Source organism: Lycium barbarum, chromosome 1 (genome assembly GCF_019175385.1).
Source record: "Lycium barbarum isolate Lr01 chromosome 1, ASM1917538v2, whole genome shotgun sequence".
NCBI lineage: Eukaryota > Viridiplantae > Streptophyta > Magnoliopsida > Solanales > Solanaceae > Lycium > Lycium barbarum.
In genome coordinates, this window is record NC_083337.1 from 152,235,638 (window position 1) to 152,259,589 (window position 23,952).

Genomic DNA, 23,952 nt, shown 5'->3' on the forward strand with positions numbered 1-23,952 from the left:
ATTAATAGAAACCCAACTTTTAGTATTTTATATTCCCCATATCCATTTTTTCCATTTAAAAATTAGTGAATTTCAATACACAAGCATAACAACAGTGGTCGGAAAGTCTGAACTTTAGATTTGAATACTTAATTCTGTGTCTTTGTAGTACGTAATTGGTATTGTATTTAATTTGTTCTGATAGATTCTCCTGCGTCAACTTTTTTATTCCATTTTTTAACAATTCCACTGTTTGACCGCGTTTTCACCCACGTGCTGTAAATGAACCCTAGAAGCATGGGAGATTGTAAACAAACAAACAAAAATTAAAATTAATGGAAGTTTAATTATTTAATTAGTAATCGTTTCAAGAACTACTAACTGAAGTTTCCACCGATCCTAAGGCGTGGAATTTGTTTGTTCGTTTTTATATTGCCATTATATAAAAGCAGGTCTATTTTGTTGTCTAGTGACAATTAAAAAACAATTTCACCGACCATGGAGCACAACACGCTGGGATTTTTCCTGTGGTCGCTTTAATTAAGGTGGGAAGAAGAAAGAAGTTTTAACATGACCAACTAAAGCACTTGGTTCCATTCATGTTTAATAATTTAATGTCTAGTTAAATGATGTTCTCACACTATAGTCCTAAAATGAAAAATTAGCCATAGATATTTCGTTTAGCAAATTACATCAATCTTGAAGGAGTTAATAATATTTGGGTTTAAGTTACATACCACACCGTTAATTTACAGGATTTTTTTTAAAATGTGAAATTCATAATCTTAAAAATAAGATTATATTGATTACCTACTAGGCTATTATGACAAGTAAAAGTGACGTGATAGTATAATATTTTTGTACACTAACAATATATATAATTAAAACTCTTAATATATATGTAGATTATTTAAGTCCCAATATAATGGGAAGAAAGAGTCCCAAAGAGAACAAAATAGAAAACGATACTTGTAACCAAAAGTTGCGGTGTGATAGTAATGGTACCGCTCCAACATTAATTAGAGGTGTCACGTTCAAATCCTGTAAATGTAATAGAAAGAGCTTATCTCCAATTTCGATGCAAATGCGGATTAATCAAGCTCTAACACCAAATGGAGAATATATAGAAAAGGAGAAAAGGAAATTAAAGGAATCCCAAAATCAGGAAAAATATTAATTTTACTCTAGTATACATAATTGGGAAAAAGGTCAAATATATCCCTCGACTTTAGTTTATTGGCTAACTTTACCCTCCGTTAGCTAAAGTAGTCAAATATACCCCTCCGTTAGCCAAAGTATACACACATATACCCTTGAATGGATAGAAATTCCCAGATCAGCCAAAATTACCCATTTAACTAAAATTACCCATGCTTCATAAGTTAGACTCAATCCGACCCAAAAAATAATTTTCTTACACCTTAATATACCCAAAAAAAAAAAAAAGCTACAGAAATTAACTTGTAAAACTGTGAAGACGCTCGATTAATCTCCTATTATAAGACAAATAATTTCTTCTCTCATTTCTTCTTAACATAATACTATGCAAATTTATGCTTAGAAATTAAGAAAAACAAGTAACGCTAAAATTAAAAAACACATCACACCGGTAGTAATAATCACAAACATACTCAATTAATCACACTATTACTTGATAATATTTTCTTCTTCTTAACATCGCAAATTTCTGCTATAGAATATATATATATTTGCAAGTGTGTGTATTTATTCTAATGTTTTAGCAGAAATTTGCGATGTTAAGAAGAAGAAAATATTATCAAGTAATAGTGCGATTAATTGAGTATGTTTGTGGTTATGACTACTGGTGTGATGTATTGATTCTACAAAAATGAAACGACAATTAAAACTGATAAATTATCTGCAATTGAAAAACATTCAACGTGATGATGAAATTAGCTTCAACAGAGAAAATAGTTTTACTGATAAATAGTTTTTTTTTTTTTTTAGAGTTTCAAAAAAAAAAAATATACGCTGCAAATTTGTGCTTAGAAATTAAGAAAAATAAGTAAAGCTAAAATTAAACAACACATAACACTGCAAATTTGTGCTTAGAAATTAAGAAAAATAAGTAAAGCTAAAATTAAACAACACATAACACTACGATAGTATTCTTCTTCTTAAATAACATAGCAAATATTGCTTAAATTTAAGAAAATACGATCACTTGCATTTTTTTATTTTTATTTTAAAAAGAGCTACAGAAATTAATTTATTTTTTTAGGGTCGGGGGGGAATTATTTTTTGGGTCGGGTCGGGTCTAACTTATGGGGCATTGATAATTTTAGTTAAATGAGTAATTTTGATTGATTTGGGGATTTCCATCCATTAAGGGGTATATGTGTATACTTTGGCCAACAGAGGGATATATTTGACTACTTTGGCTAACGGAGGGAAAAGTTAGCCAATAAATTTAAGTAGAAGAGTATATTTGACCCTTTTTCCTATATAATTTCAACAAAGAAAAATGCATACTAAAGGAGAGGTAAGTATCACACAATCTCGAAAAGAGCTCTCAATTAATTATACACATAGGTAATTAAAAACGTATCGTTTTATTATTTACGAGGTCTAGGGCAACAAGGGAAAAGGTAACCTAGAGAAGATCAGGAGGAGAGATCATTCATGCTAAACTTTTTCCAGAAGGTTGATTTGGAGGTCCTTTACAATATCCTCCACAGTTATACAACATCCATTTTCCATCTGCAAGAAGTGCGAACAAACATATGAACATAACTGTTTTGCAATAAAGCATACCTTCTCCCATTAATTTGAGATATTACGAATGATGATCATTCAACTTTTATTATATTGTACCAAAGTGATAAAAGTTATTATTCGTAACAAAAAATAACTCAACAATGCTTATAAATCACATAAAATAAGAAAGGCCAAAACATGCTAAATTCGGTTAGGTTGTCACATGCATAAAATCATCATATAAGTATAGTTGCGTCAGCAGCTCAGCTTACGTATATCTACGTGATGCCATATATAACACAAAAGAAAACTCATTTCCCAATCCAAGCTAACCCGATGTTTTCACCTATGATACACCATGGGCATTTTATAATTAAGTGGGTCAGAAAATGATGTTTTTATTTTATCTTAAGTAGTGTCACACGGATAATATGTAAGGTGAGTTGATGAAGCGAGAACTTAATTACTTGTGTACATGAATTACAAAGTCGTTTTGGCCATTTTTTCTTTGTGATATGGTATATAGAAGCATAGTTGAGTTATTTTTCTGTTACAAAGAAAAATTGTGACTTTTGGAATAAATTAAAAGTTTGATGACCACTCTTGAAATTAATTCATGCATTTTGGTTTTATATCTCTAGATCTAGTTTGTGTGTGATGTCTAATAAGGTATTAAGTGATAAGTTGAGATCTCAAAAACCTAAACACAGTTGTTCAATGGCAGGTACAAACTAATTAAGCTAATTTATGCCTAGTTGAAGATTAGGAGTGTCAATAAATTAAAGTACCTCAGCAAGAATTGATATTTCAAGGTTGGTCTGACCAAAAGGCATGATCCTAATGTCATGGACTGAAAGATGCAATTGCTCCATTTGGAATAACACTTTTCCCACCATTCCATCTTGTTTGCTGCAATGGATGTTAATAAGTACACTTTTGTCCAAAATCCTTGCCTTAATCTTTGATCCTTCAACTTGGTCCTTGGAGGTAGAGGAATCATTATTTTCGCAGGTGTTTTTCTCTGTCTCTTCAAGTAGTTTTACCTGTTCTTGAAGTTCTTTCATGTACTGTATAGTATCTCCAAGGATAGAAGACTTGTCTAACTATAAATAACCAAACAGAAAAAATACAATCATATATCTTGTCTAATGTAATAATTATGATATTCTCCAAGAAACAAGTCGCAAATATTTAGTTTTGTGTATCAAAGGATCTATATATATTGAAGCCTTTTAAGTAACAATTTATTATAAGGGATCGAATCAAATATAAATAGCATCACAAATTCACAACATGTAAATTAAAGAACAAAGGTAAAAAATAAATAAAAAATGCATGACCTACTAATTAGTTCACTTCTAAACTAATTAACACTAAACACCCACCTGTATTTTAAGAACCCAAACTTTTATTGAAAGTTTTACAAGATCTACTTAGTTCACTTTACAAGAAACCGATATTCTTGTTAATTTTATAAACCTTGCCGTGAATGGGAAACTTGTAAATTAAAGTCTAGAAAAGTACCAAGTACAAGTTAAGAAAATGTAGCCTTTTCACTATTTTCGCTCCCTTTTTATTTTACTCTGTGTTTTTTTTCAGGAGAACAATGGAAATAATAACTATTACTCCATTTGTTCTAATTTATGAACCCATTTGGGTGAGTATAGAGTTTAAGAAAGAAATAAAGACTTTTGGAATTGTGGTCTTAAATATGCCATTACATTTGTGCGGTATAAGACTCTTAAGACTTGTGTGATTTTACACGTCATAATATTTGTGTGAGTATCGTTTATTATTAAGAGTAAATTGAGAAGTTTAACTTAGACTGTTTCCAAATTCAGAAAGAAATCATTCTTGTTAAAACGGACTAAGGAAAAAAATTACATAAATTGAAACATACCAAAGTACTACTCCTCAACTTAATTCAAGCATATTGGACCGGTTATATGAATATTCAGTGTCCATATCGCTCTGTTGAAGCTTAGGAAGATGGAAGATAGAAAAGAAAAAGTTTTGAGTAGGGATGTTTACCTTCTTTAGACCAGGGACAATCTTTGACAAAGATATGAAAAGCTCGCCCATTTTTTTTCTTCGTTTCCTCTCCGCAATGACATGATCTTGAGCTTGTACAGAACTTCTCTTGTACATAATATTATTATTTTTTTTTTCCCCTAATGATTCTTGACATGCATTTTCTTCCAAATGAGAGCTTATCATTAGAATATCTTCTTTATTTTTTCAATACCAGATATGACACGTGACCTCTAATTAGAGGTCCACATCGTTTGATTAAGCCAACACAAATTAAATCCTAAATTAAACTAAAACCCGATGAAAAATGGCATGGATGAGCAGCCATTTTGGCAACGGTGATAGCATAAATGAGCCAAACTATTGACGAGTGGCATAAATGAGTCATTTCCGATAGTTCGATGACATATTTAAGCCTTTTTTCCATAAATAAAATGATCCTTCCAGAACCCTTAGCTTATTCACATTTCCTCCAATTAAACATCTTCCAGAACCCTTAGCGTATTCACATTAAATGCTCGTGAGTCATGCGCAGGTGCTAATTTTTAACTTATACCTCTTCACACGTCAAAATTTGAAAATGCTGTCTTTCGGGTGTGTAAAAGGAATGATAATCTGGAAGGAGAAAATATTTTCCTTTTTTCTTTTTCTTTTCTTATAGAGGAATGCAAACTACTCTATGTTCCCTTTTCATGTTGCTTACGCAAACAAAAAGGAATAATTTACCTTCCTTGACATTTATTTTTTTATTTTTTTTATTTTTATTTCTAAAAAAAGGAAGATTAACTCATTCATAAACTTTTCTTTATTTTTTTTCCACTGTGAGGACCGACTAATCCGGATTTCGCCTTGAGAAATCCCACTTTAGTAGTAAAACGTTCTTTGCAAAAGATGACTCCATTCCATAAGTTTTTCTCCTTTAAATAAAGTGCCCTAAATTTTGAAATGATTTGTTTCTATTAAGACAAGAGGCAAATTAATAAAAGAGGGATTCAAAATGTAAAATTTGGATATCACGTGTATCTCCTTCAAGGTAGAAAATAAAGGGCTAGTAAATGACAAAAATAGCCTTATGAGTTGGAGAGTAGTACTTTCTGTATATTTAAATATCTTAATTTTAATTCAAAATATTAAGTTAATAAAATTTAATTTAGCTTCAAAGTTTAGTCAAATTAACTCTTGCTGAAAAGTGTCACATAAATTGAAATGAAGAGAGAGTAATTAGTTACCTAAATTTTACCAAAATAATAATGAAATATTTTAAAGGGTAATCTAACACTCCCTCAGATTCATATGATATGGTGTTTTTAGCTCGGACACACCCCTTAAAAATTTACTTACGCCTAGAGGGTAGAAAGCGTTTTCACTAAATTATTCTTAATTAAATAGTACTAATTTAATATAATTCATTAATTATGTAAAAATTTATTTATCTAAATAAGGATAAATTTGAAAGAATAAAAAAAATAGCTATTAATTCTTGTTGATCATGTAAAACTATTTATTCTGGACTACATATAAAAGTTAAAAGTACCGTACAATGTAAATTAGAGGGAGTAAGGGGCTAACAAAAATTCACCGAAAAAATACAAGCCCCACGTGAATAGACTGAAGAAAAAGAATTGAGGGTTAAAAGTGAGATAGGTAAGGAAAGGGCAGTTTTTTGTATTTGAAATGTGATGATGACAAAACTTGCCTATTCCCTCGTATGTATAATCGTAATAAGATCATATCTTTTCTAATCTCAGATAATGTAACATACTAAATCAATAGCTCCAAGTGTCATTTATTTATTTATTCTGTTTTTTATTTGAAGTGTTAGTTGTTCGCACTTTTGCAACGTAAAATGTCCTTTTTAAAATAATAATCATGAGGTTGATGTGTTTATTGGTAAGGTTGAGTAGGTAATTAAATATCTTTATAAAGATTCGTATGAAATTAAATTTACAATTAGCATAATAAGGACGATGAGAGAATCTTAAATTAAGGATTCTATATCTGCTTGAGCACATATGACATATTAATAAACATTCGAGAAGGCAGTGTAAGGAAATCCTTTAAAAAGTCCTTGCATAAATTATAAATTCGTTCCCCATCTTTGATTTGACACGCATTGAGTTCATTATACTACTCAGTGATTATTTAGAGTTAGAAGCTTCGTAGAACTTGTTCAAAATATTGAAGCTATAGTTTCTCGTATTCATTGTCATAATCATCCAAATTGGAAAGAAGAAGAAGAAGACGACAAATCTCAAGAACTTGATATCACATTCTTAAAGGAAATCAAAGGTTACCTAAGTCGTCGGTGCATCTAGAAGCTCAAATATTTGTCTGGTCGGTGGACTTTAAAAAGTTTAGAAAAACATAATTTTGTCTTTTAAATACTCAGTTTAGAACAACATAATTAAAAACTGAAAAGAAAAGAATTCTAATCTTAATTGCTTTTTTCATTCTTCTGAAATACATGACTTTCTCTCCAACCTTTTCATAATTAGACAATTCAAACTAGTCTGTTGGACACAACATAATGCGGGTTTGACAAAAAGCCATAAGTAGGGATTAACTTATCTGTTATTGTTAGTTCTGTCTAGGGCTATTCACAGTTTTGGTTAAAACCAAAATCAAACCGAAAATTTAATCAAACCGAATAAAAAAACCGACATTTGGTTTGGTTTGGTTTGATTTGGTTTTAAATTTTAAAAATCAGTAATATTTGGTTTGGTTATGGTTCTATTAAAAAATAACCGAATAAATAACTGAACCAAACCGATAAATTATATACATAAATTTTATAATTATTTATATGTATAATATTAGTTTTTCATAAATAATTATAAATATTTTATACCTTTTAATCATTAATTTGATTTTTGGTTTACTTATTTCACATGATTGTTTAAGGCCTACTTATTTCACATGATTGTTTAAGACCCATGTTTTTAAGAATATGTCAAAGCCCATATCTTTAAGTCTTTTAACTCTTTAAGTGTTAAGTGTAAACATACTAACAAAAGCTCATGTTAGAGTCTAATGTCTTTAACTTAAATTTTTAGCCTTTCTTTGTCAGCCATTTGATTTTAGGTTGTTTCTTCTTCTTTTTTCCGAATTTATACCTTTCTTTTTTCTTGTCTGAATGGGTCCTAAACTTCTAATATTTTTTATATGAAAAGGACAGAGGTTGTAGATTTGGAGGTTCCTATATAAGATACCTCAGTAACATCAGCATTTGCTGCAACTCAAGCATATAGTAATGGCCTAATACTTCTTTCGTTGGTAATCCTCCTAAAAAGCAGAAAAGAACAACTCCTTGTAGTCGAGACCCTAGCTTTGGGGATAATGATAGAAAAACATCTGAAGTTTGGGATCATTACACACAGTTTTTTTAATAAAATGGGAGAATTGAGGGCAAAATGCAAGTACTGCCCCAAAGTTTGGGATCATTACACAAAGTTTTTTTATTTCATATATTTTCATTTTAATTTTAGGTAGTCTTTATGTTTAATTAATATGTATGTTTGTAACAACAACTAAAAGCTCCTATGCTCTACTTTATTTCCAAGTATGTGTATTAAGATGACAAAAATGGTGCAGCCACTACTAAGTTAGTTTTTAGCTCTATATGTAATAGTTTAACAACTTTGGGTAACTTGAGTACTACACTATCACTAATAGTGAAAATATTTCTATGATGTATATCGTTCCACCTTAAATTATAAATAAAAGTTATCGTTTGAACAAAAAAAAAGACATGTCCTTTTCAATTTTTTAATGTTTTACTGATAAGTCTCATGGCTGCTAGTCATAAACCGAAAAATCGAACCAAACTGAACCAACCCGACAATAACCAAACCGGTGGTTATTATTTTTTTTGGTTTGGTTATGGTTTTAGACATTTAAAAACCGACTAAATTGGTTTGGTTATGGTTTTAATCAATAACCGACCCAAACCGAACCATGAACACCCCTAGTTCTGTCTGTTTTGACTAATGTGGATCTCCATGAAACCAAGTTTTGTTCTAGGGTCATTATTTAATAGTAATACACTACATAATACTCCTCCGTCCATTTTTATTTGTCATATATTGACATATCACACTTATTAATGAGCCAAAAACAGAATGACAATTTTACTACTATATCATCCCTAATTATTGCTTAGTAACCTAACGATTGAAATCAATAAAATATATACTTTTAAAAGTTTTGCAACCAATAAAAATTTTTAGAACTTTCCAATCCAATAGTTAATAATAAAGGTAAAATAAATATGAAATAGTAAATTAACTTTTGGGACGAAGGGAGTAATATAATTCTTTTTCCGAGAAACTATTTAGTAACTAATAGTATATTTTTGTAATTCGTAAACAATATCATTGAGGTTGCGGCCCACTAGAGCAATTCATTTGAGCACGTGGATAAATAGAAGTAACATGCCCGATACAGTTTCAAAAAATGTAGTAGATTAAATTAGTATAATATTCATTATGCTTGGTGAAACAAGACAACAAAGACGGAGATTCTGAAAAAAAAAAAAGGATGAGGCTTTAGATTGTTTTAGCTAGGTGAATCTATTCCTTTATATGTTTGGATTCTATTACCGTAACTTTGTTTAATTTATGCATTTTGCACCTGAGTTCTGTTTCAGGGAAACATAAAAGCAAAAGCGAAAACCATTTGCTAACCAAAACTGATCCAAACACAAATTTCAAATCTTTATCTAGCTCAATCCTTCGAGTGTGTTTTAACTGCATGCTCACACTTAGTTGGCAGTTGAACTCGAAAGGAAGTTATGTGTGAAGCTTGTCTTAATAAATTGAGGAAAATTAAAGATCATATAACGAGTCTAGGATTAAACTGTAGAGACGTTTTTTGTGTTAAAGGCCAAGGCAAGGGCTGAGCATTCAGCAGAACACACAGTAGTTTGAGCGCAAATCGCGTATTTGTATTAAAAATCTACTTAATATGTACCAAATAATTTATCAAAATTCATTAACTTTCTATTTGTAGAATCTAGAACTCATAAACTCAAAATCCTAGTTCCGCAGACTTCCGCTTCTTTTCCAAAGGAACATAAAATGTGAGATCTAAAAGCCTTGAGATGACTCAAAGGAGGCCGAAACGAATAATACCTTGACAGTTGAACTTGGAACGTTACGTGTTGGAAATAATACTTCAAAATTGTAACTAAAATTGGTTAGGATTTGATATTTTAATCCACGTCCAGTTAGGATTTATAGTCAAATTAGTGTAGTAATATGATTTCTTGTTTTGAGTTAAAGTAAATTTCTTACTATTATAAATAGGGGTGTTACTAGCTATTTTCATAATAAGAGAAAACAAGAGAGAACAAGAGATATTATCAAGATTCATAAAGTCTACAACAACAACAACATGCCCGGTATAATCCCACCAGGTGGGTTCTGGGGAGGGTAGAATGTACGCAGACCTTACCTCAACCTTTTGACGGGTAGAGAGGTTGTTTCTGATACACCCCGGCATAAGCAGTAATAGCAACAAGAGAATATGATAACTAACATAGTAAAAGAAGCAATCAAATAGTACTAGCGACAAGAACAAGCAACTTAAAGCAGTATAAAAGACATGTATTAATACTCCATCGATAAAATATTTTCCTTTAACATGTATTAATTAATTCTTGCAAATAATATTGGTCTCAAAAGCTCGATGAACAAATAATGGCTCAAATGAGTTTTATTGCTAAACAATATGTCAATAGAACAACGATTCTTGGCTCAAAAAGAGAATATTTTTGAAGAAGTTGTCCATATTGATAGTACAAAGCATGAATTCAATCAAAGGGTTGCCTGGTCTGTCATATTTGCTGTACTTAGAAGAGCTAACTCGAATGCCTTTTCAACATCCTGCATTTTAGTATCAACATTCTGATCAATCTGCAACAATGAGCGTGAGTATTAGAAGATTCATTTGATGCTTGACATGACTTTAGCAAAGACATTTGAGTATTAATGATAACTATATATACCATTTACACGTCTTATGAGTTTCCCGGTTCACTAGGATGACAATCAAATGGCATCCTCCACAAAAAAAAAGGATTTTACAAATTCAACACTGACCCTTCAAAAACAACTTGTCCCTCTAGAAATTGAGATGGATTCCACAGATATTTTCAATTTATTAAAAAATGAAAATCCTACTGATGCTGTTATTCTACATGACTGCAGGTTGTTGGTGCGTCAGTTGGAGAATCCGATGATTAGGCATAGTCTTAGAAATTGATTTTTTAATGCTCGGAGTTTTTTTTATTTTTTAAGAAGGATTCAAGAAGCTAAAGGAGGATTCAAGAAGATTAATTTTAATACTCGTAGCTTTTTTTAATGTACTAGTTCCTTCTCCTTTTACTTTTAACATATTTACAGGAACTACTTTAGTATAGACAGTATATCTACTAGTAAACCTGTAAAGTTTTGGCCCATTACTGTGACATTAGGGTTTCACTAGAGCACCTATATTTACTCCCTCTGTTCCAATTTATGTAGATTCAAACTATGTAAATTAGCATTGACCAACATTTTAAAATAATTTTTTTTTATCATATTAATATGAGAATAGTTGCAACTTATAATAGTATTTTTCATATAGTATTTGAATCTATATTTAATTTTAAAATATTGAGGTACGTTGATATAATCCAATTTCGCTTAAAAAATTAGTCAACTTGACTCTTGGTAAGTGAAAGTGCCACATAAATCGAAACAAAGGAAATAACTAGTTTCTCTTTGACCCCCAAAAAATAAAAAGAAAAATTGAGAAAAATGAAAACTTCGAAGTTTTATTAGAAATAAAAAATGTAAATAGAAAACCATTTTCTTCCCTACCAGGTTATAATTAGAATCGGTTTTTGCGTAACCACAAAATAATGACAAGCTCACCTTGTCAGTTTGAAGAACTCAAAAGTAATCTAGCTTCAAAACTAAATTAAAGAATTAGAAATTACCTCGGCAAGAATGGAGATATAATGAAGAGAAGTATGACTGGTTGGGGTAACTCTAATGTGGTGAATAGTAAGATGTAGCTTCTCCATTATTCCAGCAATTATTGAGAAGCTACTCCTCATTTGCTTGCTGCAATGGATTCCTATGAGTACGTTCTTGTCCATAATTTGAACCTTTATATCATTAATCCCAGGTTTGGATTCATCAACATTCTTAGTGAGAAAAGAGTTGTCATCATGTGATGTAGTTGCCAAAGAATATTGTTTTTGTGCTGTGCCAATTGAATTTCTGTTTCTATTTGTCCCAGTTGCACCTTCCTCTAAAGCCCTAACACGTTCTTGAAGTTCTCCTATGTACTTGATAGCATCTTCAAGAATTGAAGCTTTGTCCAACTGATCAAACAATAAATTTAATTTGTTGTTACTTTTGTGTTCATTATTATGTCATTGAAGAAAATTAAAGAAGAGGCAAAACAGTGAAAAATAAAGGAAACAGCTCATCTCTCCAATAATTTTGTCAAAAATTATAAGCTTGGAGCAACTTCCCAAATATCAAAACATAGATTTTATATTAGTACTAATTAAGAACATGAAATAGCATAAATCATCACGAGTTCTAAGATATATACACTATCAGAAGTCCATGATTATTCACAATTTGATTACCATCATAACAATATCAATGGACACCAAATTCAAGTGAAATTACAGTCCATTCATATATAGGGGTGCTCTAAAAAGAAACACAACAATTTTAGTAATTGTTTTTAACCTATTTTTTCCTAGATAAGTACTACACCTACGGCCAATGTATTATTAAATCTATTATCAAAGATAGAATTCAGTATTTTCTAGGCTCTCTTCTCATGGTAGAGGGGTCTGTCTAATATGATGTTAGAACTACTGCTGACAAGTGATTCCAGCTGTGGTTCAATCAGTTCCAATCTTCCGCTACAAGAATATTAATCTATAAGTTCTCACTTTATGATTCATGTGATATCTATTTAGTATAAATTTACATATATTCCAATAAATACATTGAAGAAGTACCACATATAGAAATACTTTATTTAAACCTTGTAGCAATTTATAAAGAGAAATTTGAAATTATAAATTTACCTTCTTGAGGCCAGGTATAGTTTTGGCCAAGACAGCAAAAAGTTGGGAAAACCTTTCTCTGCGTTTCCTCTCAGCCAAAAGATGATCTTGAGATTGCAAAGGACTTCTACATATCCTCTTAGTCACTGATATTGATGAAGATATGCTGCTGGTTTTGTCATAATCTTCATCCTCTAGAAAATTAGAGTCTAGACTTCCAAAAGAAATAATATTCTGTGATGAAGAAGAAGAATTAGTAGAAGTAGAAGACAAAGCAGTACTTTTGGAAATTTCTAGTAATGAAGAACTGCTTGGATTTTGATTAGGGAAAGATGTGAACATTTCAGAGAGTAAATTCTGAAATTCAAATGGTGCTTCTTCACCATCTATGTTATTATTGAACCTTGCATTTTCCATGGCTAGTTTACACAAGATTGTCAAGAGAAAACGAACACTTTGAATTTTTCAGCTATACGATCTTTTTTCCAATTAAAGATGTACATAAATGGTCTTCTTCTTATACGGACTAAGAGAGTCACGTGTGACCAGTAGTCTTTCTTATCGGAGGTGTGGAGGTATTATTTTAACAACTATAAGTTCAAGGAAATATTTCCTTGCTCTACATGCTGATTGGATGAGAGAGTTAAGGGATGAAAGGCAACGACATTTTTTATTGGTTTGTTTATTAGATTGTTTGTTTCAATTTATGTGACACACTTTTTTAGTCGGTTTCAAAAACGATTTTTTTTTTATATTTAAAAATAATTTAACTCTAATATTTTGACTTTGCTCTTAATAAAATGATATATAATCATACAAATGTCTAATTTTTTTCCCCTTAAACTCCGTATCCGATTAAACAATATCGCAAAAATTTCGACGGGGACAATATAAATTTTACATGGATACCAACATCAGTGTACCTATCTTGAGTTGAAATAAACTGGTTGCGTCATTTTTGGTGACATTTCCCATTCCCATATTATACTTAATGGAAAGCTGATGATATATGATGCTGACATGAACAATTAGAAACTCTTGAGAACCTATATCTATATATAAAATTAGGCATAAACAAGGTGATGTGGCGCTTCTCTATGACCTTCAATTGCATTCATCTTTTATCTCCTTTTTTTGACATTTTTCTCTATATTTTTCCTATTAATTTATGTTTACTTTCTTCCTTTCAAAAGGAAGAGTACATATAAGTTGTAACTGCAACAATAATGCACATAATGGTGCAATTAATGGGTAACAAATAATATCCTTGATTTGCCAGTTACAAAGAACGTATTGAGTTTATTATAGAGAATTTATATAGTGAGTGTCATATTTCATGTTGTGCTTCCGGAGCCTTTTTTGGGGTGGAATCACATATTGTTTTTGCGGAATTCCAATCCGATGTTGCTGGTATATGTATGTGTTTTAGGGTTTTTTTTTTTTCTTTTTCTTTTTCTTCTTATTCCTTTACTTTGTTTTGATCTAGGTGTTTTTGGCACCAAAAGTAGTGGGGGTGCAATGGAGCACTCAATGTGATAGTTTTGATATTTTGAATGAAGATGGATATTTTTATAGATTCTGCAGTTCTATTGCTCGGTGAGTCTGAGTTAAGTTTGATTCTAATTTCTAGCCATTTTAATGACAGTTATAGTCCAATTTTGATTGGTAAAAAATATCAGGACTAAACCCTAGGCTCTCTCCTCTTGCCTCTCTCCTTTGAGACCATGGAGATTTAGGGCAGCCATGGCTACCACCGTCTCTCCCCAGCCTTTGTTTGCGGGAGAGCCTCCCCAAAACCCTACAAACAACACTACACACGCCAATACAAACCCTACTTATGCCGATAGATTGAATCAAACAAAATCAACCGTTAACTTTCCTTAAACTAGTTTGATACCTATTGAAGTTGTTCATGGAATTTCTACATTAAAATTTACGTTGCATGAACGACAAGCTTTCGCTAGGGAGGAGGGACTTCATCAAGCCATTGTGGTTAAACTTTCCATGGGATCACCGGATTTGCCAACTTTTAGATCGATTTTGCCTAAGTTCCTCGGCATTAAGAGACATTGTCTCGTCGGATTGCTTGCTCAAAGACAACTTCTTATTCGTATGGATCAATATGATGATTTTATGGCTGCATTATCAAGAGGCATGAATTATTTCATGCACAACGGCAAAGACCAACAAATTAGGATTTTCCCATGGACTATTGGATTCAACCCTAAGGAGGAGACTTCACGTGCGGCAGTATGGATTTCGTTTCCAAACCTATCAACTGATTTGTTTGCTAAGAGATCTTTGCTTTCCATTGCTTCAGCAATCGGGAAACCTATTGCTGTGGATAAAGCCACGCAAGTGAGATCAAGATCTAGCACGGCTAGGGTTAGGGTGATCCTCGACTTATTAGACAAACATCCAGATCGTATTCGACTTCAAAGTGTGGACAAAGTTACGGGCATATTTATTGACGAGTTTCAGGAGGTCGTGTATGATAATTTGCCTCAATATTGCACCCATTGTAAGCACCAAGGTCATGATGAAAAAAATTGCTGATTGTTAATTGGAAAAAACGTAGTGGTTCAAAAAGAAAATGTTGCGGCAATGGAGATTGAGGGAGATTCGGTTGAGAAATAACAAGGAGATGCACGTGATTAGCTAAACACTAAGAAGCAACAACAAAAGGGAGCTAACATGGGAGATATTCCAGTAGGTCGAGCACTGGCTAGGGTGTCCGAAAACCTCGCTGAAAGCTCATGGGTTGGAAAGGAAGCTGCTCCAGATTTACATCCTAATCCGAAAAAGAATGAGGCTAGTCCATCGGGTAATAGTAAGTCTGAGGCAGTCCATTCTCTTAAGAGCAATGAAAATCAAGAGGTTTTGGTTGGAAAGGTGCAAGAGGTGGTGCAACCAGCCAAAATCAACAAGTTGCCTAGTTTTGGTGATCGGTGTCGCAGTTGGGAATTCAACGGTTTTCGAGCAGGCTATGGATTTGAACAATGCTAGAGATGATGTTGGAAGTGAAGGCTGGATAGTGGTCTCACGCAAACAAACTGTTTGTCCTCAAAATGTCAAATAACTTAATGTGATAAAGGAACAAGGCATTGCAACAAAGGACATTGTGTGTCCTAATACTTTTGAGGCTCTTTCAGGTAGAGAGGAGCACCAATCTACTTCAGGATGTTCTAAACGTCATATTGCACATCTGGAATTGGCAAACATGCTAATGCAGCAATAAGTTGCAAGTTTGGTTTGTCTCGTCCCCGTCTTGAAGCCGTTGATGGTCACATTGAACACTTCGAAGTTTGAGATCCCTACTCAGTCTATGGAGATATTTGGTGAGCAACATGATGACTCTGGGCAGCAAGTAATGCCCACAGGGAATGACCAAGGTGTGGATAAGATTGTGGCCTTCGCTCCAGAACGTTTAAGCAATAACATTGAAACGAAAAATGGCCAAAAAGGTGGTATGAGTGTGAAGAGTTGGGCGAACATAGTGGAGAAAGATGGGCAGGTTTCATCCCCTTCAATGCGTAGCAAGTTGAGTCCAGTAACCCCGACATTTGTGCCAAGCCATGCAATGGTTCTTCCATCTTTAGCTGCGGGTCAGCTTGTGGCTCAAATAAGTGCACCTTTGAATGTAAGTAGGGGTCAATAATGTTCTTCATGCTTTAGCGTCACAAGATATGGAAAATTTGAATGTTATGGATAATCCTACTAAAAGGAAGCCTATTGGAATTGTGGCCAAGAAGTATAAGCCAAGAGCTTTAGTGGAAGATCCTTTGGAAGCTTTTGATGGTGATTTAGGATTTGACATATTTGATGAAGAAGATGAGAATGAAATATTGGATGAATGCTTTGCTAAGGTGGCTAGGGATGGAGATCTTTCACCTAGGCAACAAAGGTGTAGATCCAAGATAAAGAAGACTCATGAAAGAAAATATAGTTGGGATGGTAAAGTGTCTGAGGAGGATGTTCTAAGGCAACTGCCAATGAGAGTGGCAAAATAGAAGGAGACAAGGTTAAACTACTTCAACAAGGTCCAATAGATCCAAGAAGATTTGATGAAGTATCAAGAGATTTTAAAGCTGTTGGAAGAAGAAGACAAGGTGAAGAATCAGATTTTTATCGGGCTACATCTCCTTGAAGAATTCATAATTCCAAAAAAACAAGGGTCTGACTCTATATTCTTGCTTATTTTAATATTTCACTATTTAAGTATTATCAGTTGTAATGTCGTCATAGAGTGTGTTATAAACTCTATGATGATCATAGAATATTTAGTGCTTTCTTCTTCTTATTTTTTACATGCATGTTAGTTAGTAGAGGTTTTTTACGCCTCAATAGGATTAGTAAGATAAGGCCTATCCCCCTAGCTTGTACTTTTCCTTTGCGTTTCGCTTTTATATATAAATAAAAAACTAGCCCTAGCACCTCGCCTAGTGGATTTGCTAAAAAAAAAAAAAAGATATCGAGACTTTGCAATATTGATTGATCAGAATTTTATATATTTCATTGACTATAGAATTTCGCGGGAAATTCATCATAGGAATTTTTTTTTTTTTTTTGGTCAAGCATATCCTTATTGTTTTTTTAAATTAATTCTGTGAATACATAAAATTCAGAAGAATAGTTAGCTTCAAATTTAAAAAGATAGCTTTGCCCACATAAGTGTTCAGGCTAAAAATGGTGTTAATCGACCTTGACCGGGTGGACATCAACTCTCAGGTGTGTCAGGACATTTTCCCGACGAGATATGTTATTTTAATTTTTTTTAATTGACTTTAGAAGTACAGTAAACAATAAAATGCATAGACTGTAATTTTTATTGATTTCCTATCATCAATTAATTTTTAAATTATTATTGAACAACTTCTCATATTGGTTTTACTTAATGTTAAACCAATAGTTTTTTTCCCCTTTTCTTCCAATATGATTTACAAGAAAAAGGCGTGACCTCTCCACGTTCGCTCCAACCAACCAGGAAATTGAAATCGGAAATAAATTTATTTTTGCCTTTATTACTACTTTTTTTGTATCTTATTGTAAGAATAAAGTTTCAATTATTACTTCTTAACCTTTCATATTCTATTAAAAAAATCTTAAATGTCTCAATTACTTTTTTACTACTCTTTATTAGTGCAGAAAAAATCCTTGCAGTCTCAATTATTATAACTACAATAAATATTTTTTCTTACTTTCTTTACTTGGTGTGCATTAGATTGTAATTCTTTTTGCTTTCCTATGTTTTTTATTTTAGGTGTCATGCATGGAGGATCTCCAGGCTAACAACCATGTGATTTGTTCATATTTCCTTTTGTTGTTCTTTTTCTTTTAATATTCTTACATTTTCTTTACGAAAACAAATGTCTTTTAGCTAATATGCAGGGATTAATATTGTTGACACCCAATTTTGTCCCTCCTTTGTTTAATTTATTTCACTCGGGCGTCTAAATTTATTGACAAGCTAAATACTTTATTTTCACTACTATTATTTTCGCTACTTTTATTTTCAACATTGCAAGTATTACTTTACCACAAATTTTAGATGATTCGTCATCATTTCATTTTTTGGGTTTGGAATCGTTAAATTAATTATAAGACAACACTTTGCAAAATCTTTATTTTCTACATATTAATCACTAATTATCATAGTATATATATTATACTAGTTACTAAATTAGAAGTCCAAGAATAATTAAATAGAGGGAGAAGGATCAACAATTTTCAACCAAATAATTAGCCCACATCTTTAATACTCAACCCACATTATCAGCCCATATTTAAATTAATAGGCCAGCCCAAGCGGACCAGCCCATTACCCATGTTTTCAACAGATCCAGTCCAACACCCGATCCGGCCCAACGATGCCTCTTATGAGACTCAACGATGCCTCTTATGAAGTCCGCATATCATCCTCTATGTTCGCTTTAACTTTGTTCGAACAGAGAATTGCAGAGCATCGCTACTTCTTCGCGATAGCCGAGAATGGCTAAAGCCATTTTATGTCACTTTGTTTATTTTTGACGTGATTTCAACGACTTGTGTGACTAACATTTACCTAGCTGTGTGAATTATGATAAGTACTTAACTGCTTATGTTTAACCGAGCCTGTTTTATATTAGGATGTCCTAACTAGTAAATTTAGGCCTAAAATCAAATGAGTTTAAATCGTTCCTCGTAAGTTTGGCATTTTTAGTTAAAAGGAGAGTACGTTTCCAAACCATCATAAAATTTTATATACTAACGCTAGCTTGTTTTTTTTGAGAAATTAGAAAAACGAATGAGCTTTTATAGATAACTTTTCCATTTTTTTAGCTCCCTTCCCAACATTTGAAATATTCATTTGTTAAATAACTTTGAACAGTTCATGTTGAACTAATAGTCTTTTCATAAAACCCTTTTTAAATTTTATTAATCTTACAATAACTCTTTTAATTTATAGGTCAACACAATTTATTTCTTCACAAATATTATGAAATGTTGTACACTTTTTTTCAGTTTTACCTATAACTAACTCTTTTATACAAATTATTATTCTTCTACAAATCCTATTTTAAACAACATTCTTACATGGCGGTTTACGACTTTAGTCATATTTACAAAGCTATTTCCTTTCCTATAATACTATATGTACACTTAGCCTAACTAATTATAAGTCCGGTCGGTTAACCATTATTAATGGAATTTAGAGGATGCCTAATACCTTCCCTCTAGATTAGTTGAACCCGTATCTAGAATCATTTGGTTTCATAGACTTTAAAACTAACTTTAGATAATTACCTTAATCAACTTTAGGTGTCCTAATTCACCATAAATAATTAGGTGGCGAATCTTAACTTTAATTAACCCCGGAATTATCCGGATGTTATAAACTATTTTGACCCCGGTTAAAATAGGGTATAACAGCTTGGCGACTCTGCTGGGGACTCACACTTAAGTTCTAACCATAACGGACTTAGTTTAAATAGGCTTTGTGTGCTTATTTTAATTACTTTATTTATTTGTTAACTGTTTTTACATGCTATTAATTGTGTGTTTGATATAAACTGTTTATGTGTTACTTGCTTTGATAAAACTGTCATTCCGTTCATACTTCCTCCACTTCTGGAAAATTCACACTATCACACGTACACGCGAGGTGTGTTTTGCGCACCCGCAAATCTCTTTCAAAATTCCAATTTTTAGGAGAGTTGGCGTATGCGCGGGGTGTCCGAATAACGGTGACCGCGTAGCCTTCTCACTCGAGTTGTCCGCTCGGGAACCTTGCGTCCAGTAAACCCACTCTTAGTCAGCCTAAGATAGAGCTAAACCAACACTCTTTATTAAGAGCATATATTTCATGACCTAGGAGGTTTAATACCCTTGGTGTATTAAATCCATTAGACAACTTTACCAAACGTCCAAGCGGGTTCACGACCCCAAGTGACATTAAGCATACTTTATGTGCATGTTTGAAGGATAACTGTGCCTAAATATTGACTATTTGCTCTAATTAATTAAACTTTAGGAGGGAGAGAATGACTAACGTTTTATGACAGGTATCGATTTGCATTGGAGTACAACAAATGACGCAGATTAAAGACATCACAAATGGAACTAGAAGTTAGGCATAGGAAATTTTATTTACTTTATTTAGATTAGGAAACGCTTTATGTTGTATTCATTTGACATGTAATAAATATTACATTGTTTTGTACTTTATTTTTGGAGAAATAGAACTTGTTTAATTAATCAAAAGCAACGGGATGACGTATTATGGCACACTTTACCCTTCAAACAGACGTTAGGCCTACCTCTGGCACAAAGAGGTCACATGCATATTAGGACGCGTTATCGTTTGATATAATCATTTACATTTGTTTGACAACATGTTTGATTTTTATTCTACGTGACTTTACGTGATCATGACTTTACCTTGATATGCTCATGAGACTAACATCGTTTATACTTTATGTTTCTTTTATCTTATTCCCCATAGAGAGTTGATTCGTGTTGACACTCGATGGCCGACCATCCTTACATCACAAGGTCAAAGACGTCATCGTTACCTGAACGTAGTTGGGTTGTTCAAGGAAATGAAATTACTATGTCTGATACGGCCGCAGCTATTTCAACTGGTGTGGAAAATATCGTGATCTCTAGCGATCCGCCCGAGACTTCCGAACACGGAACTACTATTCAACGGGATGAACATATCGCCCGCCTGACTCAAGAAATTGAGAATCTATGTGGAGAACTAAATCGGGTTAGGGACTTGACCAATTTATCCATCACACTCCAAAATTCACCTCCTGAACCTAGAAATACTGCACCAGACCCACCTCGTTTCCCCTCACTTGAATCTCCAGTTCCTGAGCATTTTCCTTCCCAAAATAATGCACCAACTAACGACAACTTACCTCCAATCACCCCCGCAAATCCACCAAATCCGTCATCCGCCTATACTCCCCCACAAAGTCAACCACCCACTTACACTAACTATACTTCTCCACAAAGTCAACCACCGACCTACACTAACTATACTCCCCCACAAAACCAACCACCCCCCTACACTACCTATGTTACTCCTAATCCACCACCCGTCAACCCACCAAGTCAATCACTAGTTCACACTCCCTATATTCCTTTGCCTACCAACACTAACCCACCACCTACGACTACTCCCCTAAACCCGTCAAATCAGCCACCTACAAATACCACTTATAACATGCCACCTCCTATCCAAAACACTCACGCCGTCCAAACTTATCCAACCCAGCATATACACGGAGCACACTTTGTCACCCCTAATATACGATATGTTCCTCCAGTATATGCCACAGAAACACAAACCTTTACCAACCCAGTAACGGTTAGGTTCCAACCCGAGGTAGATCAATACGAGGAAATGGAAAGGGATGCAAAAGCAGGGACAGATAACATATTGCTAAGAGAGATCCACAGTCTCAAAGAAGCGATGAGAAACCTTAAAGTTGCTAGGGGAACTAAGAGTGTAGAATACGAGGATCTCTGTGTTCAACCTGACGTCGATTTACTCGTAGGCTACAAACCGCCAAAATTTGATACATTCAATGGAACGGGCGACCCTCATACGCACCTAAGGGCTTATTGTGACAAACTAGTTGGAGTGGGCAGAGACCAGAACATAAGGATGAAGCTCTTCATAAGAAGCTTATCTGGCGAAGCTCTTACTTGGTATACACAACAGGATGTCCGTAAATGGCGTGGTTGGAGTGACATGGCTCAAGACTTTATGGACAGATTCAGTTTTAACACTGATATCACGCCAGATAGAGTCTACATGACTAAGTTAACCAAGAAATCAGCTGAGACATTCCGCGAGTATGTGTTACGTTGGAGGTCAGAAGCGGCCAGGGTTCAACCTCCGATGAATGATAGAGAAATGACTGCTACCTTCATTGAATGTCAGGCTGGCGTATTTTACGAGAAAATGATAGGTATGATGGGACAAAAATTCACAGAAGTTGTCCGAATGGGAGAAGCCTTAGAAGAAGGAATCAAATCGGGGAAAATTCAGGATCTTATTTCTTTACAAGCAATAAACAAAGCTATTCAATCTGGTTCTATCAGCGGGGTTAAAAGGAAGAAGGAAGATGTCGCTGCAGTCGCGAACGTCCAAGGGCATAAGCCAAGCCAAGACGTCACATACTTTAACCATCCACAACAACCTTTCTACCCTTACCACTACACTGAACCCTACCAAGCTCCACTATCTCCTTACCCTGTCTACAACGCCCAAGCAAATTATTTCCAACCCCGAGCACCTCCACATCAAAACCCGCGTCCATATCAACCCGTCCAAGCCCCAACTTACCAAAATCGACCATATGCTGCACCTAGAGCTCGTCCAAACCTTGACACCAAAAACACTCGTAATTACACTCGACTCGCTGAGCCATTGGCTCAGTTGTTTGAAAGGATGAAAGCGGCAGGCATAATACAACCAATTGATGGAAAAATTCCCGATCCTATCCCAAAATGGTTTGATGGTTCCAAGCACTGCGCATACCATTCTGGAGTTGCTGGGCACGTCACTGAAGATTGTTACGGGCTTAAAAACAAAATCGAAGCCCTGATTAAGGAAGGAATAATCCAGTTCGCTGAAGCTAAGCCCAACGTGGTCAACAATCCTTTACCTGCTCACGAAGATGCCAAGATTTGAAAGAGTCCAGTGTGTCAATTGGAAGGGTGGAAAGGGACATGTCATCAACTTTTGTCGCTCCCGTGAACAATCCAAGACAAACACACATGAAGATTACTGCTACAACTACTCACAACACCAAGGCACTGACAATACGGGATGCTGAACCAGGAGAGACTCTGAAGAATTGGACTTGTACTCCGTCCCTGATTCACCGGGAGTCTTGGTAGACTGAACATGCAGTAAAATTTTATTTTTAAAGGCCGGAATCATGCTCAAAACTTTTGTTACTTTGCTTCATCTTTTGGATTGCAAACCTATGAATGCATTTCTGATTTTTCTTAATCATCTATTATTGTTATTTTCTACGTTATTTATCAAAACTGTCAACTCTACGATCGTGACATAAAATGAACGAATAAACAACATACATCTCAAGAGAGTAACAAAGAAAACTCGAGTACAAGACAATATTCCACTTGGAAGAAATCAAAATAGTCGATAGACAATGACATAACCACGAAAGCCATCAGTCAAAAAGACAACATTAGGTTGGACAACCTACTTTGCAACATTTCCTTTAAATGAGTACGAACTACGTTCCGACCTGATTCCCGAGGTGGGATACGTAGGCAGCCCATATAGGGTTCGGTTGTATTATAATAGAAAATTCAAAAATCCTTATACAAGGAGAACTACATATAGCCTGATTCCCTCGGCGGGATTCGTAGACTATCAACATGCAGGTCAGTCACATTTAGGTAGAAATCCAACAAACCTTTATCATTTACATAACAGAACTACGCCGACCTGATTCCCTTGGTGGGATACGTAGGCAATCCACATCGGGTTCGATCCCTTTATTAGAAAATTTCAAACCATTTTTATGAACCTTAAGAACTACGTTCTGACCTGATTCCTTTGGAGGGATACGTAGGCAACCTATACAAGGTTCGGTCATACCGCAACATAAATTTAGCATACT

The 23,952-nt window shown here is 33.8% G+C and overlaps 2 protein-coding genes across 2 annotated transcripts; both read right to left on the reverse strand.

Annotated features, from left to right (window-relative positions):
- Positions 1 to 2,489: 2,489 nt before the first annotated feature.
- Positions 2,490 to 4,921, reverse strand: LOC132616954 (transcription factor bHLH18-like). The gene is made up of 3 exons (XM_060331795.1): positions 4,729 to 4,921; positions 3,486 to 3,800; positions 2,490 to 2,700 (listed from the first exon to the last, which is right to left on the reverse strand). Exons 1-3 carry the CDS (start codon positions 4,912 to 4,914, stop codon positions 2,626 to 2,628), a joined length of 576 nt encoding a protein of 191 aa, XP_060187778.1. The 5' UTR covers positions 4,915 to 4,921; the 3' UTR covers positions 2,490 to 2,625.
- A 5,620-nt stretch (positions 4,922 to 10,541) lies between these two features.
- LOC132616553 (transcription factor bHLH18-like) lies at positions 10,542 to 13,219 on the reverse strand. The gene is made up of 3 exons (XM_060331045.1): positions 12,824 to 13,219; positions 11,708 to 12,097; positions 10,542 to 10,640 (listed from the first exon to the last, which is right to left on the reverse strand). The coding sequence occupies exons 1-3, from the start codon at positions 13,217 to 13,219 to the stop codon at positions 10,542 to 10,544; spliced, it is 885 nt and encodes a 294-aa protein (XP_060187028.1).
- Positions 13,220 to 23,952: the final 10,733 nt, after the last annotated feature.

What these genes read in the sequence shown, in the direction of transcription:
- LOC132616954 (XM_060331795.1), bottom strand. Translation starts at nt 4,914, where the DNA reads ATGATAAGCTCTCATTTGGAAGAAAATGCATGTCAAGAATCATTAGGG. An exon ending in TTGTCCCTGGTCTAAAGAAG is followed by an intron (nt 3,801 to 4,728) that starts GTAAACATCCCT and finishes GGTTATTTATAG; the next exon opens with TTAGACAAGTCTTCTATCCT. An exon ending in AAATATCAATTCTTGCTGAG is followed by an intron (nt 2,701 to 3,485) that starts GTACTTTAATTT and finishes CACTTCTTGCAG; the next exon opens with ATGGAAAATGGATGTTGTAT.
- LOC132616553 (XM_060331045.1), bottom strand. Translation starts at nt 13,219, where the DNA reads ATGGAAAATGCAAGGTTCAATAATAACATAGATGGTGAAGAAGCACCA. An exon ending in CTATACCTGGCCTCAAGAAG is followed by an intron (nt 12,098 to 12,823) that starts GTAAATTTATAA and finishes TTGTTTGATCAG; the next exon opens with TTGGACAAAGCTTCAATTCT. An exon ending in ATATCTCCATTCTTGCCGAG is followed by an intron (nt 10,641 to 11,707) that starts GTAATTTCTAAT and finishes TCATTGTTGCAG; the next exon opens with ATTGATCAGAATGTTGATAC.